Source organism: Sarcophilus harrisii, chromosome 5 (genome assembly GCF_902635505.1).
Source record: "Sarcophilus harrisii chromosome 5, mSarHar1.11, whole genome shotgun sequence".
Lineage (NCBI taxonomy): Eukaryota > Metazoa > Chordata > Mammalia > Dasyuromorphia > Dasyuridae > Sarcophilus > Sarcophilus harrisii.
The window spans coordinates 23,634,124-23,646,875 of record NC_045430.1 but is presented as its reverse complement, the minus strand read 5'-3'; the positions used below and the strand labels follow the sequence as shown (position 1 = coordinate 23,646,875).

Sequence of the window (12,752 nt, the reverse complement as noted above, 5' to 3'; positions counted from 1 at the left end):
TTCTCTTGGTTCTGCTCACTTCACCCAGCATCACTTCATATAAGTTTTTGTAGGCTTTTCTGAAATCAGTCTGCTCATCGTTTTTTATTAGAACAATAATATTCCATTACATTCATAAGTCATAACTTAATTCAGCCATTCTCCAAGCGATGGACATCCATTCAATTTCCAGTTCCTTATAGGCAAACTTTTATTTATTTATTTATAAAACTTTTTATTTTCAAAACATATGCATGGATAATTTTTCAATATTGACCCTTGCAAAATCTTGTGTTCCAAATTTTCCCCCTCCTTCCCCCCACCCCTTTCCTAGATGCCAGGTCTTCCAATATATGTTAAACATGTTAAAATATATGTTAAGTCCAATATATTTATACATATTTATACAATTATCTTGCTGCACAAGAAAAATCAGATCAAAAAGGGAAAAAAATTAGAAAGACAATAAAATACAAGCAACCACAAAAAAGTGAAAATACTATGTTGTGATTCACACTCATTTACCACAGTACTCTCTCTGGCTCTCTTTGTCACAAAATTATTAAAACTGTAGGCAAAACTTTTAAAAGAATTCACAGATAGAAAGATTGCCTCTTCAGAATGAATGAGGGACTAAATAAAGCATTTATTAATTGCTTACTAGATACAAAGAAATTTGCTTATTTCTGGGGATACAAATAAAAAAGGAAGACAGTTCCTGCTCTCAAAGAGCTGACTTGTTAATGGGATAGATATCAGCTTCAAGTCAGATCAAAAGGTTCCATGACCTCAAGGTACAGCAAACAGCAAATCAAGTGGACTACTTCTTATTTAATGGTCATTGTCTTTGGAGAAGGAAATAGTCAAGCTCTTCAGTGTTTTTATGAAGAAAACTCCATGGAAATTATGCCCAAAGGGCTCTAAAACTTTACATACTCTTTGATCCAGTAATACCACTAGTAATTCTATATTCCAGAAATTTAAAAAAAGGAGGCTACCTCTCAACTGGGGAATGGCTGAACAAGATGTGGCTTATGATTATGATGGGATCCTATTGTACCTATAAGAAGTGACAAGCAGGATGAGTTCACAAAAACCTGGAAAGACTTATATGAACTGATATAAATTGTCAACATTTTTTCCCCCCAGTGTTTGGTCTAAGACAATAGAAAGACATTATTTTGTTTGTTAAGTTGTATACTTGGCTTTATTCTTTTTAAGTAAGTAGACATGTTTATGTGGGAGCATACTTAGAACTGAGGTCAAGGTGGGCATAGGAAGAGGGGTTATACAGAAAAAAAATCACTGCGGGGTTGTAATCTCCTAATGATCTTATCAGGTGAAATTTGAGCTGGGTTGTTTTTTGGAACTGGGAACTGATATGAATCATATCTTAGCATATCTGGGGAAGCTCTGGATTCAGTTGCCAATACTGCAAGGAGCTTCTGATACGCTCAGCAAGGGAATGCTCAGTTTTATCTGATTCCCAGGTCAGTCTGGACAAATCAAGGTGATTAGTAAAAGTACCAACCATTCCATTTTCACAAAAGTGAAGTAAGCAGAATCAGAAGAACATTGTACACAGTGATAGTTGACCATCATCAGCTATAAATGACTTAATTAACTTTTCTCAGCAACATAATGACCTAAGACAGTCTTAAAAGACTCATGATGCTATCTGCTTCTAGAGAGAGAACCGATAATGTTTGAATACAGAGTAAAGCATGCTATTTTTCACTTTCTTTCCCCCTCTACCCTCTCTTCCTTCATCCTTTCCTTTATTCCTTCTTTTGTTCCATCTTTACTACCTTTCTTCCTCCTTCCTTCCTTCCTTTCCCCCTCCTTGGTCTCTGTCTCTTTCTCTGTCTCTGCTTCTCTCATTGTCATCCACAAAATGACTAACATGGAAATGTTTTACATGATTGTGTGTATAAGTTGTTTAGAGAGGGGAGGGATAAATTTTGGAACTCAAACTTTAAAAAAAAGAGAAAAGGTTTAAAAAAATACCATTTACATGTAACTGGGGAAAAGATGAAATATTTTTTAAAAGAAAGAAATAAAGAAAACTTCAGAGATAGTATTGATGTACTATGGTCCACAGGGCCAAGAAGAATGATATAATGTAATGGCTGAATGTGATGATTGCAACTTTTTGATACCAGGACGTCTTGGGTTCAAGTCCTATCAAATATTAGCAGTGTGACCCTGGGCCCTGGCAATATTAAGGGAGGCTTCATAGAAGAAGTGGTTTTTTAATAAGTCCTTGAAAGATGGCTAGACATTCGGCCGTAGAGTACTCAGCCATCACATTGATGAATACCTATGAAATAGGGGCACTTGTGACATTAAGTTAGCCACATTGTGTTTTTTCATATTCTAGAAAGGGATCCTTTTTAGAAAACAAAGAAAGCTAGGACTATAAACCATAAAATTCTTCCTTTGGTCATTTATTACTTTTTAATAGTGTTTTATTTTTCCAAATATACATAAAAATAGTTTTGTAAGACTGTTCCAAAATTTTCTCCCTCCCTCCCTTGCTTCCCCTCTCTTTGAAACAGCAAGCAATCTGATATACATTAGATATATATATAATTCTTTTAAGCATATTTCCATATTTGTTATGTTGTGCAAGAAAAACCAGATCAGAAGGGGAAAAACCACGGGAAGAAAAAAAATTTAGCAACCAACCACCACCAAAAAGGTAAAAAGACTACTTTAGTCCACGTAGTTCTCTCTTTGGATGCAGATGGCGTTTGGAAGGCTAGCTCAGAGTTGAGGTGTGTGCTGTGAGAAAGAACTTTAAATTATTTGGTTTGCACTTAAAATATGAAGGGTTCAAAGGATTCAAAGGACTTTATTCTCCCATTCTGGATCCTTGCCGAAGAGAAAGCATCAGGTGAAATCTTGAAAGGTTTTCAAGTGTGACTTTTTAGAAATTGCCAGGTTTTCATTACTTAAGTATTTCCAAACTGTTTCTAAATGTGGAAACACTCCCAGTTGGTCCAAGGGTTTCACTCAGAGGGGGTGGCCCCCCGCTATTATCTATATCATAGCAGCAATATATTTTCAAGAAGAGAACAGACTGAACTTCTATTCAGTAAATGGTTTATTGAAAACTCAATACTGAACATCACAGTAGTTAAATGTGCCATGTAACTGCCTAGATTTAATTCAGTTCTTTTTTTTTTTTTTCTTTTCTTTCTTTTTTCTTTTTTTTTGAGGAAATAATTGGGGTTAACTGACTTGCCCAGGTTCAACACAACTAGTAAGTGTTAAGTGAGGCTGCATGAACTCAGGTTCTCCTGACTTCAGGGCTGTTGCTCTGTCCATATGCCATCTAACTGCCTGATTTAATTCATGTCAGTGCATAAAATAGCCTAATAATTTTTCAGACCTTCACTCTTATGTCTCCAATGCAATTTTTTGGTTGATTCTCCTTTACCTTTGGTGCAGGGATGAGAGAGCCAACCTTGAGGACAGTGAGCTCTTCAGTCGTTTCAATTGAATACAACTTTTCATGATACCATTTGGGGTTTTATTGGCAGCAACATTGGAGTAATTTGTCATTTTTTTCTCTAACTCATTTTACAGATGAGGAAACTGAGGCAAATAGTATGAAGTGACATAGGTAATAATTATCTGAGGTGGATTTGAGTTCAGAACGAGGAAGGCTGGAAGAATCCAGTCTCTGAGTCTGACACTTTTATCTATTATACCACCTAGCCCCAGGGACTAAAAAATGCTTTTAATTAGACTGTTAGTCTCGAGAATAACAGGATAAAAGTGTTATTATGCTTAGTGTTATGGTTGACAATGTCAGTCACTATTATGGAAAATATAACAATGATAATATTATGTCCTGAAGCTTGGACTTTGTATAGATTGATTCTTTTCAAACCCATTTGGGGAAAACAGAAAGCGAATCTGTGTATGGAACAAAAATGAAATGTGTTTAAATGAAACACAGCCAAATGTTAGACTCCCTGAATGTTTGTGACCCTTGAAGAAACAGAGCAGGCCAATCAATCAAGTCTCTGAATAAACTAAACAACTTTCTGTAAAAGAACCCAGGCCCTTCTCCTTGGGAAGATTGAGTAAAAAAAAAAAAAAAAAAAAAAAAAAAAAATCTGTGATAATTCTTTTCGTTTTGTAGTGACACAGGAACAACACCTCCTGAGAGTGGTATCTTTGGATTCATGATCAACTTTTCTGCCTTTCTTGGTATGTAGAACCGATTGATTTTATTTTTATCAATTAAACAAATTACTTCTCTCTTTAACTTCCTCACCCTGCTCTCACAGGGAAGAAAAAAGTAAAACATAAATCTTGACAAACACACACAAGCAAATAAACACGCCCACCTTGCTGGTATGACTAGTTGGAATTAAAAAAAAAAAATTAAGTGACCTATCATTTACTGATTATGGACATATGGACAAGTTTTTAGAAAATACTTCAGTGAAAAAAAATGCATTTGCAAATAGAGTTTTGCTATATTTTAAAAATAAGGAAATGTTTTTGTAAAAAGACTGGTAAATAATTAATAAGAAGCATTCCTGACTTTCCAGAAGTATTTGCCACTGGGTTCCTTTACAAAGAATAGCTCACAGTTATCTAATGATTTAAGGTTTGCAGAGGTTTATAATTAATTTGCTCCTTAAAGAGTAACACCCCTATATATGTCTTTGGACAATTGATATTAGGCTTAATTTTTTTTTTTTCCTGATTTCTATTTAATATAGAGAGAAGTAGTGGGAGCTGGTGGATTATGACCTCTGTTTCAGAAGGCACTGGGTTTTCACCAATTCTTGGAGCATTCTCCCTTTGTCTTCTGGCTTCCTTTGTTTCTTTCTCATTCCAGTTAAAATCTCCCCGGCTATCAGAAATCTTTCCCTGTCTTTCTCCTTCATAGCGACTTCTCTGTGTAACTACAACTCTCCTGAATTTTTCTTCTACATGAGTCTTGTTCTCCCCCATTAAACTGTCATCAGACTTGCCTTTCTTGTACACTTAGCACTATACCTAGCATATGGTCAGTGCTTAATAAATGCTGGTTGGTTGACTCACTTATTCAACTCCCTAGGATTCTAGGCAACTGGACTATTAAGTCCATCATATGTTCCATCAGAATTGGAACTTAGAATTGTCTATATCTGGAAGTGACTTTAGAGGCTGTCTAGAGCTAGAAGGGAAACCGACTGATCTCAATTTCTAATTTTGCAGAGGAGGAAATTTGAAGCCCAGAGCGGGAAAGTGTCATGTCCAAGGACCTCAGAGACCCTTCCCCCTTTTCTTTTTGAAAAAGTACAGATGAGGAAACTGAGACTCCCAGGAAGTTAAGTGACTTGACCAACATCATAACAAATATTAACAGGATTTCAGTCCAGGGCCTGTGGCATCCAGAGCTAGGGGGTCTTTCTATTGTACTGTTAGTCCTTTTTCCAGCAAAGGGAACAGTGTAGAAGAGGTCCTGGCTTCTCAAAGGCTGGGTCCTCAAATAAACACAAGTCTTGGCAGGTTCTGTTCAGTTGGAAAGGTGTCAGATACAGTTGATTGTGTATGTGCTATTGGAAGAACAACTCTGCTACTTTTGGAGGATGTCAGCACCCAGAAGGTTGGCCTCCAGAGGATGGTTTTTTTTTTTTTTTGGCCAAAGTAACACAGAAAGCTCCAGAGGAAGCGAGACTTGTGCTGGCAGGCTCTCTCACCTGGTGATGTCTGGAAATATTTACCACATATCTGGAAGGTCTAGACTGTGATACATAAGGATGTTGCCACCAACATATGAGGGGAGCTTGGGTAGCACAGTGGAAGGGTCCTGGTCTGGATTCTGCCTGCCTTCCTATGGGGAGAGGAAAATTTGGCTCACGTTCACTACCAGATGATCATATTGAAGTTTAGAATCTCTCTGGGATTCAGTGGCTTCATCTCTAAAAGGAGAGCCAGGAGATCCTCTGATTTGTTTGTAAACAGAAAAAGAAAAAGGAGCACATTTTTGTGTTCACATCAAAACAGAAAACAGATGACTGTATGTGTATTCCTGAATGTCTATCATGTGCAGCTTTCCTTTTTTTCAAAGGTATATAATCAATTCAACATGTTATTTTCAACACTGCTGCTCATCTGTATTTCCATTTCTATGTCCTGTTGCTTCTGGTATAGTTAGTTGATTGTTTCAAAGATAGCTCCCTCCCTCCTCTCTATCTCCTTCCCTCTCCCTCTTTCTCTTCCTTCTCTCCCTCCCTTCCTCCCTCCCTTCTTCTCTCCTTCCTTCCCTCCTTCTTTCCTTCCTTCCTTCCTTCTTTCCTCCCTTCCATTCTCTCTCCCTCTCTCCCTTCCTTCCTTTTCTCTCTGCCTCCTTCTCTCCCTCCCTTCTCTTTCCCTTACTCCCTCCTCTCCTCTTCTCTTCTCTTCTCTTCTCTTCTCTTCTCTTCTCTTCTCTTCTCTTCTCTTCTCTTCTCTTCTCTTCTTCTCTTCTCTTCTCCCTCTCCATAATCACTAGACCTTGTCCAAATCCCTTTTATAAAATATGAATAGACATGTTAAATAAGGCATTGAACTTTGGAGGTAGGAAGATCTGGGTTTGGAATCCTTACTCAGGTCCTTACTGTTTAACTCTCAGAAATTTCCCTACCCTCAGTTTCTTCATCTCTAATAGAATAGGGATAATAATAATTTCTACCACCCAGGATTATTGGGCAAATAAAGCGAGATGAAATTAGTAAAGTGCTTTGTGAGTCTTAAAACACTATATAATGCAATTTATAATAATAATAGTAGTAATTATTATTATTATTGCTGTTGATAATGTAAAGGTAGTTCATGAGTTGTTCACTTGGACAAATCTCTCTCAGCTTCTGAGTTCCTTTGATCCCATGAATTTCAAAACTTCTTGGTTGTTGGTCACAATCCTGCCCTCTGCTGGATAAACAGGAACACAATGGTTACTGGATGGGAAAACTTGGAATTTTTTCATTCTCAAAGCCTGAATCCCAAGTAGCTGAGAGCAGTCTTCCTGTTCACATGTTTATCCGTTAACCAGATTAACCGTGTGTTGACAATTCATTTCACTTGCCTGTTTTGTGGCTCATTTCTTCTTTCCTATTTGTCTTCCTTAAAGAAGGGAATTGTTTCCTTTCCCTTGCTCAGCCCCTCTACGGTTGGAGCACTGAGGCATTTTTATGTCCAGCAGCCTTTTGTAAAGAAGACTTTATAAAGATTGAGTTCCTAGAGACAGTGTATTACAGTGGAAAATAAACCTGATAAAAATCAAGAATCCAGGTTCAAATCCCATTTCTGAAACTTGCTGTCTATGTTACTTATTAAGTCACTCACTGTCTCAGGGACTCAGTTCCTGTATCTCTAAATCAGTCTATTGGCTTCTGAGATTCCCTTATCTCTAGGTCCAGGGTCCCTTAGTTTCCATCACAAGTCTATTGGAATTGCCTTGAATCAGATATGTTTTTAAAGGATGTGTAAAGAATAAAGATAAATTTGTGGAGACATCATGATGGCACAGTGGAGCTTAAGAGGGCCAATTTTGAAGTCAGAGGATCTAAGTTCAAATCCTTCTCCTGCCATTTGGTGGCTACCTTGGATGACCTTGAGGAGGTCACTGCACCATAGTGGGACCTCCTTTTTTTTTTTCTTTGTTTAATTGATAAATGAGAAAGTTGGACCATATGGCCCCCAAGGTCTTGTCTAGTTCTGAGATCTTATGGTCCATAAAATGAGGAGGTTGGCTATTGAATGGCCATCGAGGGCCAAAATAACCAACCCATGTATTTCAAATGGAGTTATTTGATTATTCTTCTAAATCCTACTCACTCTGGTCTGGTTATTGAATGGTCAATAGCATCCCCTGACCCAAGGCTCTATGACTCGTTATTTAGGTTTTGTTGGCTTATAATGAATATAAATAGCAGTTGAATTCTCTTCCCATTCCTGGCCTGATATTTTTGTGATGGTAAATTAAGCCATCTATTGTTACTTAGTCCTTAGCCTCTGAATGGGTTATCTCAGACAAACTGAGACCTGGGAAAGAACTTAATTGAGGAAAGCCAGGGCCATCCATCCTCTGCATCCCTGTCCTTTTCCTGTCATTGACTTTTGTCTTACCACTAAACTGGGGAATGAGTGAGGCTGTTGATTTTTCACAGCTCTGCCTCCCTTAAATTCTTGAGCAAGTCAAAACCTCATCCTCCCATGTCATTGGTCCTTTTTGAAAAATGAAGGATGAACAATAAAACTTGGACTATTGTAATAGTCTGCTTGGGAGAGGAGTCTGCTTGCCTCAAGTCTCTCTCTACTGTAATCCATGCTCCATTCAGCCATTAAACTAAAGGTAAAGTAACTACCAGGAGTGGTAATATGAAGGAAAGTCAGAAGAGCAATAGATTGTAAAATAATATTATATAAAATTACAATTCAGTCAACCTGAAGAAATCAAGCCAGGCCTTCATCACAGGATACAAAGATTTGCTAGTTTATTTTGTAAAAAGCTCATTGGAATTAGCAAGGAAAGAGGTTTTTAAACAATTAACAATAGGAAAGACAAGTTCCTTAGTGGAATTTAGTTAACTAGAGGGAAGACACCATCAAAGGAAGCTCACCATTAGATTGGCTAAATCCATAGAAGAGTTTAGCAAAGTAACCCCAAAAGGATTTAGCAAAGGAAGGGGATTACACCATAGACTGTGGGCTAATCCTAAAAGGGATTTAGCAAAGATGACACCATGAACAGATATTTTACAGGGGAACTATAACCTTTGGGCCTGATGGCATATCTAGGCTTTTAGATTGAATACAGCAAGTTGGGATTTCTAAAGACCTTCCACCTGGAGTGAAACTATAACATAGTTTTGTTGAACAAAAGGCTCACTTAAGGCTGAGATGATCTCATCTGTGCCTTTCTCTGCTTGCTTTGAAGAGTACTATAATCCTATCAGTATTTCAGACTTTCTTTGCTAATGACCACCTAGCTGGCTACCCTGGACTTTATCAACATAATTTTCCTAAAGCCCTAATCATATTTCCCTATTCAAAAAAACTCCAGTGACTCCCAGATTACTTCCAGGATCAAGTACAAGATGCTTGCTTTGTTGTTCAAAGCTGTTCATAAATTAGTCCCCTCTTTTCCTTTTTACACTCTACTCCCCAACATGTACACTTTACTCCAGTGACACAGGCTTGTCTGAGACTCCCACACACATTTCCTGGCTCTGGGCATTTCTCAGGAGTATTCTACCATGTTTGGAATACTTTCCTTCCTTATCTCTGTCCTCTGGCTTCCAAGTCCCAGATAAAAATCTCACTCTCTACTGGAATTCTTTCCTAATTCCTCTTAATTCTAGAGCTATCTCTCTTCTTTCTTTCTTTCTTTCTTTCTTTCTTTCTTTCTTTCTTTCTTTCTTTCTTTCTTTCTTTCTTTCTTTCTTTCTTTCTTTCTTTCTTTCTTTCTTTCCTTCTTTCTTTCTTTCTTTCTTTCTTTCTCACATGTGCTTTTATTTAACTTCCTTGCTCACTGTCTCTCCTATTTGATTTGAACTTTTTGAGGGCAGGGACTATCTTTTGCTCCTTTTTATATCTCCAGCATTTAACACAGTGCCTCACACATAGTGGTTGCTTTATAAGGCAGTTCTATTGTCATCTCTCTAGGAGGGCACGGTTGTCCTATGCTTTTGGAGGTCAGTAGTTTCAGCATTGACTGATGATGGTCTGTTAAGAATACTTTGCAAGTGTTCAGAAATAATCACTTTGGATTGTTACTATCAGCATAAAAGTGAATTTCATCATTCTTACTGAACCAAGAATCCTGCATTTCTCTTAAATTTCAATTTACTTTTGATGGCCTTGAATGCTACCTTCTTAGAAGTGGATGAACTATTCTTCTGGTAAATCCTCCGGAGTTTTCTTTTTTTCTTTTTTCTTTTTTCATTTAGCAGCTTCTGAATTTCCCCATCATTTTCATCAGACCAGTCTTGATGTTTGTGAGTGTTCTGACTCAGATGAGCAAATGCAGTGCTATACATCAAATCTCTAAAAGCTGCCCACTCCTTTTCTGCTCCATTTTTGCCAATTGTGTATTTGTCTCGACTTACCCAAGTGAAGAAGAACTATGAATAATGAATGAGCACTGAAAAAGAGACCCTTTGCACTTTCCCGCTTTTCCCTGTCCTTCATTCCCCAGGCAGGAATGTATTTAGCTGGCCTTAGACCTTAGGCGCTAGATGCATTGTTTTAGTCTGAATAAACAGTAGTATGAATCACGCTTATTGAAAGGTTTTGAATTAGGCTCCTATCAGGATAAGTAGTCAAGCAGGAATATCTGCTTGGATATTAAGGAAGGGAAAAACCACTTTCTAAATACAATTGTTTTTTGATCATTTTAAACCCATTATGTACTGAAATCTGAAGATTTGCATTTTCCATCTAGCCTTAGATATTTCTCTGTATTTTAAAAATTGATTTTCAAGGTTTAAAAATGTTTTAAGTCATGGGATTGCTCAAGTATCTTTTAATTTTAAAAAATCTCACAATAAAAATGTTTTTCCTTTTCAGGTGCAGCCACTATGTACACAAGATATAAAATTGTGGAGAAGCAAAATCAGACTTCTTATTTCAGTAGTCCAATTATTAACCTGGTGGCATTAGTCCTTGGATTGGTGGGCTGTATTGGAATGGGCATTGTAGCCAATTTTCAGGTAGGGATAACTTAGAACAACAATCTCTTAGTAAAATATTATAACATCTGTATTTAGTTGAATATGTTTCTTGGTGAGAGACATTTGGTGAATAAAAGAAGGCAGGCCCCAAAGTAAAACAAAGCCTGGAAAGATAACAGTGGGTACAGTTTGATTATGTCAATTATAGTTCCCCTTTTCAGAGAAATGAACAGAAAGCCAAAGTAATTGGGGCTGGAAGGGACCTGTGAAATCATTTAGAGTGACCCTCTCATTTTACAGGTGAGGAAACAGAAGTTCCGGTTAACTGACTTGCCCTAGTAGTAAGGATCAGAGGTAGAATCTGAACCCAAGTCCTCAGTCTTCACAAAGCCATGAACATATTTGCTGTGTGGGTTTCTGGAAATGACCAAGTTTTGTTTTTTGATAAGTTATATTTTGTTCTTTTATTTTTGTTATCTTTTTTTTTTTTTAATTACTTAAACCTTTTTCTTTTTAAAACATATGCATGGACAACTTTTCAACATTGACCTTTGTAAAATCTTGTCTTCCAAATTTTCCTTTCCTTCTCCCTCCACCCTCCCCTAGACAGCAAGCAATCCAATATATATTAAGCATATGTAATTCTTCTATACATATTTCCAGTTTGATAATGTTCTTTAAAAATAAATAGGTATATTGCATTTCTGATGTTAGGTTTTCCCCAAAGTATAATTAGATGGCGATTTTAAAGAGCAATTCATTTGAAATACTCCTTTAATTAATTTAAAGTAAATTAATTAAATAAATTAAATAAATGATCTTTATTTGGGAGCAGCAGAGTGGTACAGTGAACAGAGAATGGGTGCTGGAGCTGGGAGGACCTGAATACAAATTCAGTCTCAGACACTTAATAGCTGTATGAACCTGGAGAAAATCACTTAAATCTTATTGCTCTATCCCCTAAAAATCTTTGTTGATCCCTTTTGTTTTTACATCATTTATTTCTGGTGACATTTTCAGTGACTTGCCTAAAGTCACTCAGCTAGTATATGTTAGGTGTGGGATTTGAATCCAGACTTTCCTAGTTCAATGAGTATTAGAGTTAAGACCAGTCATTGCAACTAATATCTGTCTTTCTTCTGTTCATTTACATTATAGCAGTTATTGTAACCAACTCATTTTTCAAGTGATAAAACTTGGGCAATAGGATTTTCCAAGGTCATGGTCAATTAGTGACCATGCTGGAACTATCTAGGACCCAAATCTATTAATTAGGTGAGCCCGCCATTTATAATCACAATCCAGACATCTAGCCCATAAAGTATAATCTGTGTCAAATGTCGTCAAGGGAACTTATAAATATGAGGCAAGGTAATGCTGTGTGCCTTAGCATAGTTCCTGGCATACAGTAAGCACTTAATAAATGCCTCTAAGACTTGCTGTCTGAAGATAACATGTGGTTCTTGTTAACTTCCAGTCTAACTTTTAATTGAAGTCTGGATCATTCCGTGGCTTTCTTCACTTGCTAATTAATTAAAGAAAATAATTTTGCTAAATTATTTTCATGAAGATCTATAGAAAAGTTGACATGCTGATTTTTCTGACATGCTGAAATTTCACTGATCACCCCAAAATTATCTCCTCACTTAACTAACCAGAATGAAAAATGGAGAAAAGTAAATGTAAATAGAGACAATTTGCTGTTGAATCATTTCTGTCATGCATGATTTCTTGACTCCATTTGTGGTTTTCTTGGCAAAGATACTGGAGTGGTTTGTCATTTCCTTCTCCAGCTCATTTGAGAGATGAGGAAACTGAGGCAAAATAGCATTTGGGCAATTAACTTAATCTGTCTGTTTCAGTTTTCCTATTTATAAAATAGGGCTAACAATAGTACCCACCTCTTAGGATTGTTGTGAGGATAAATTGAAGTCATATTTGTAAGTGCTTTAAAAAATTTTTTTTTGATAATAGCTTTTTATTTTCAAAATACTTATAAAGATAGTTTTCACCATTTACCCTTACAAAACCTGAAGTTCAGCTTCTTTCCCCATGATCTGGAAGGAGGAAGAAAGGGGCCATGCATTTACAGAAAGGAAACCCACAGGC

General features: G+C 36.9%; 1 protein-coding gene across 1 annotated transcript in view; it reads left to right on the top strand.

The window, feature by feature from the left end:
• The window catches only part of DRAM1 (DNA damage regulated autophagy modulator 1), a 47,535-nt gene that overhangs the window by 16,835 nt on the left and 17,948 nt on the right, over window positions 1-12,752 (top strand). The window contains exons 2-3 of the mRNA XM_003772416.4: window positions 4,133-4,200; window positions 10,540-10,682. Coding sequence (XP_003772464.1) covers window positions 4,133-4,200; window positions 10,540-10,682 — 211 coding nt within the window. The remainder of the gene's footprint in view (window positions 1-4,132; window positions 4,201-10,539; window positions 10,683-12,752) is intronic.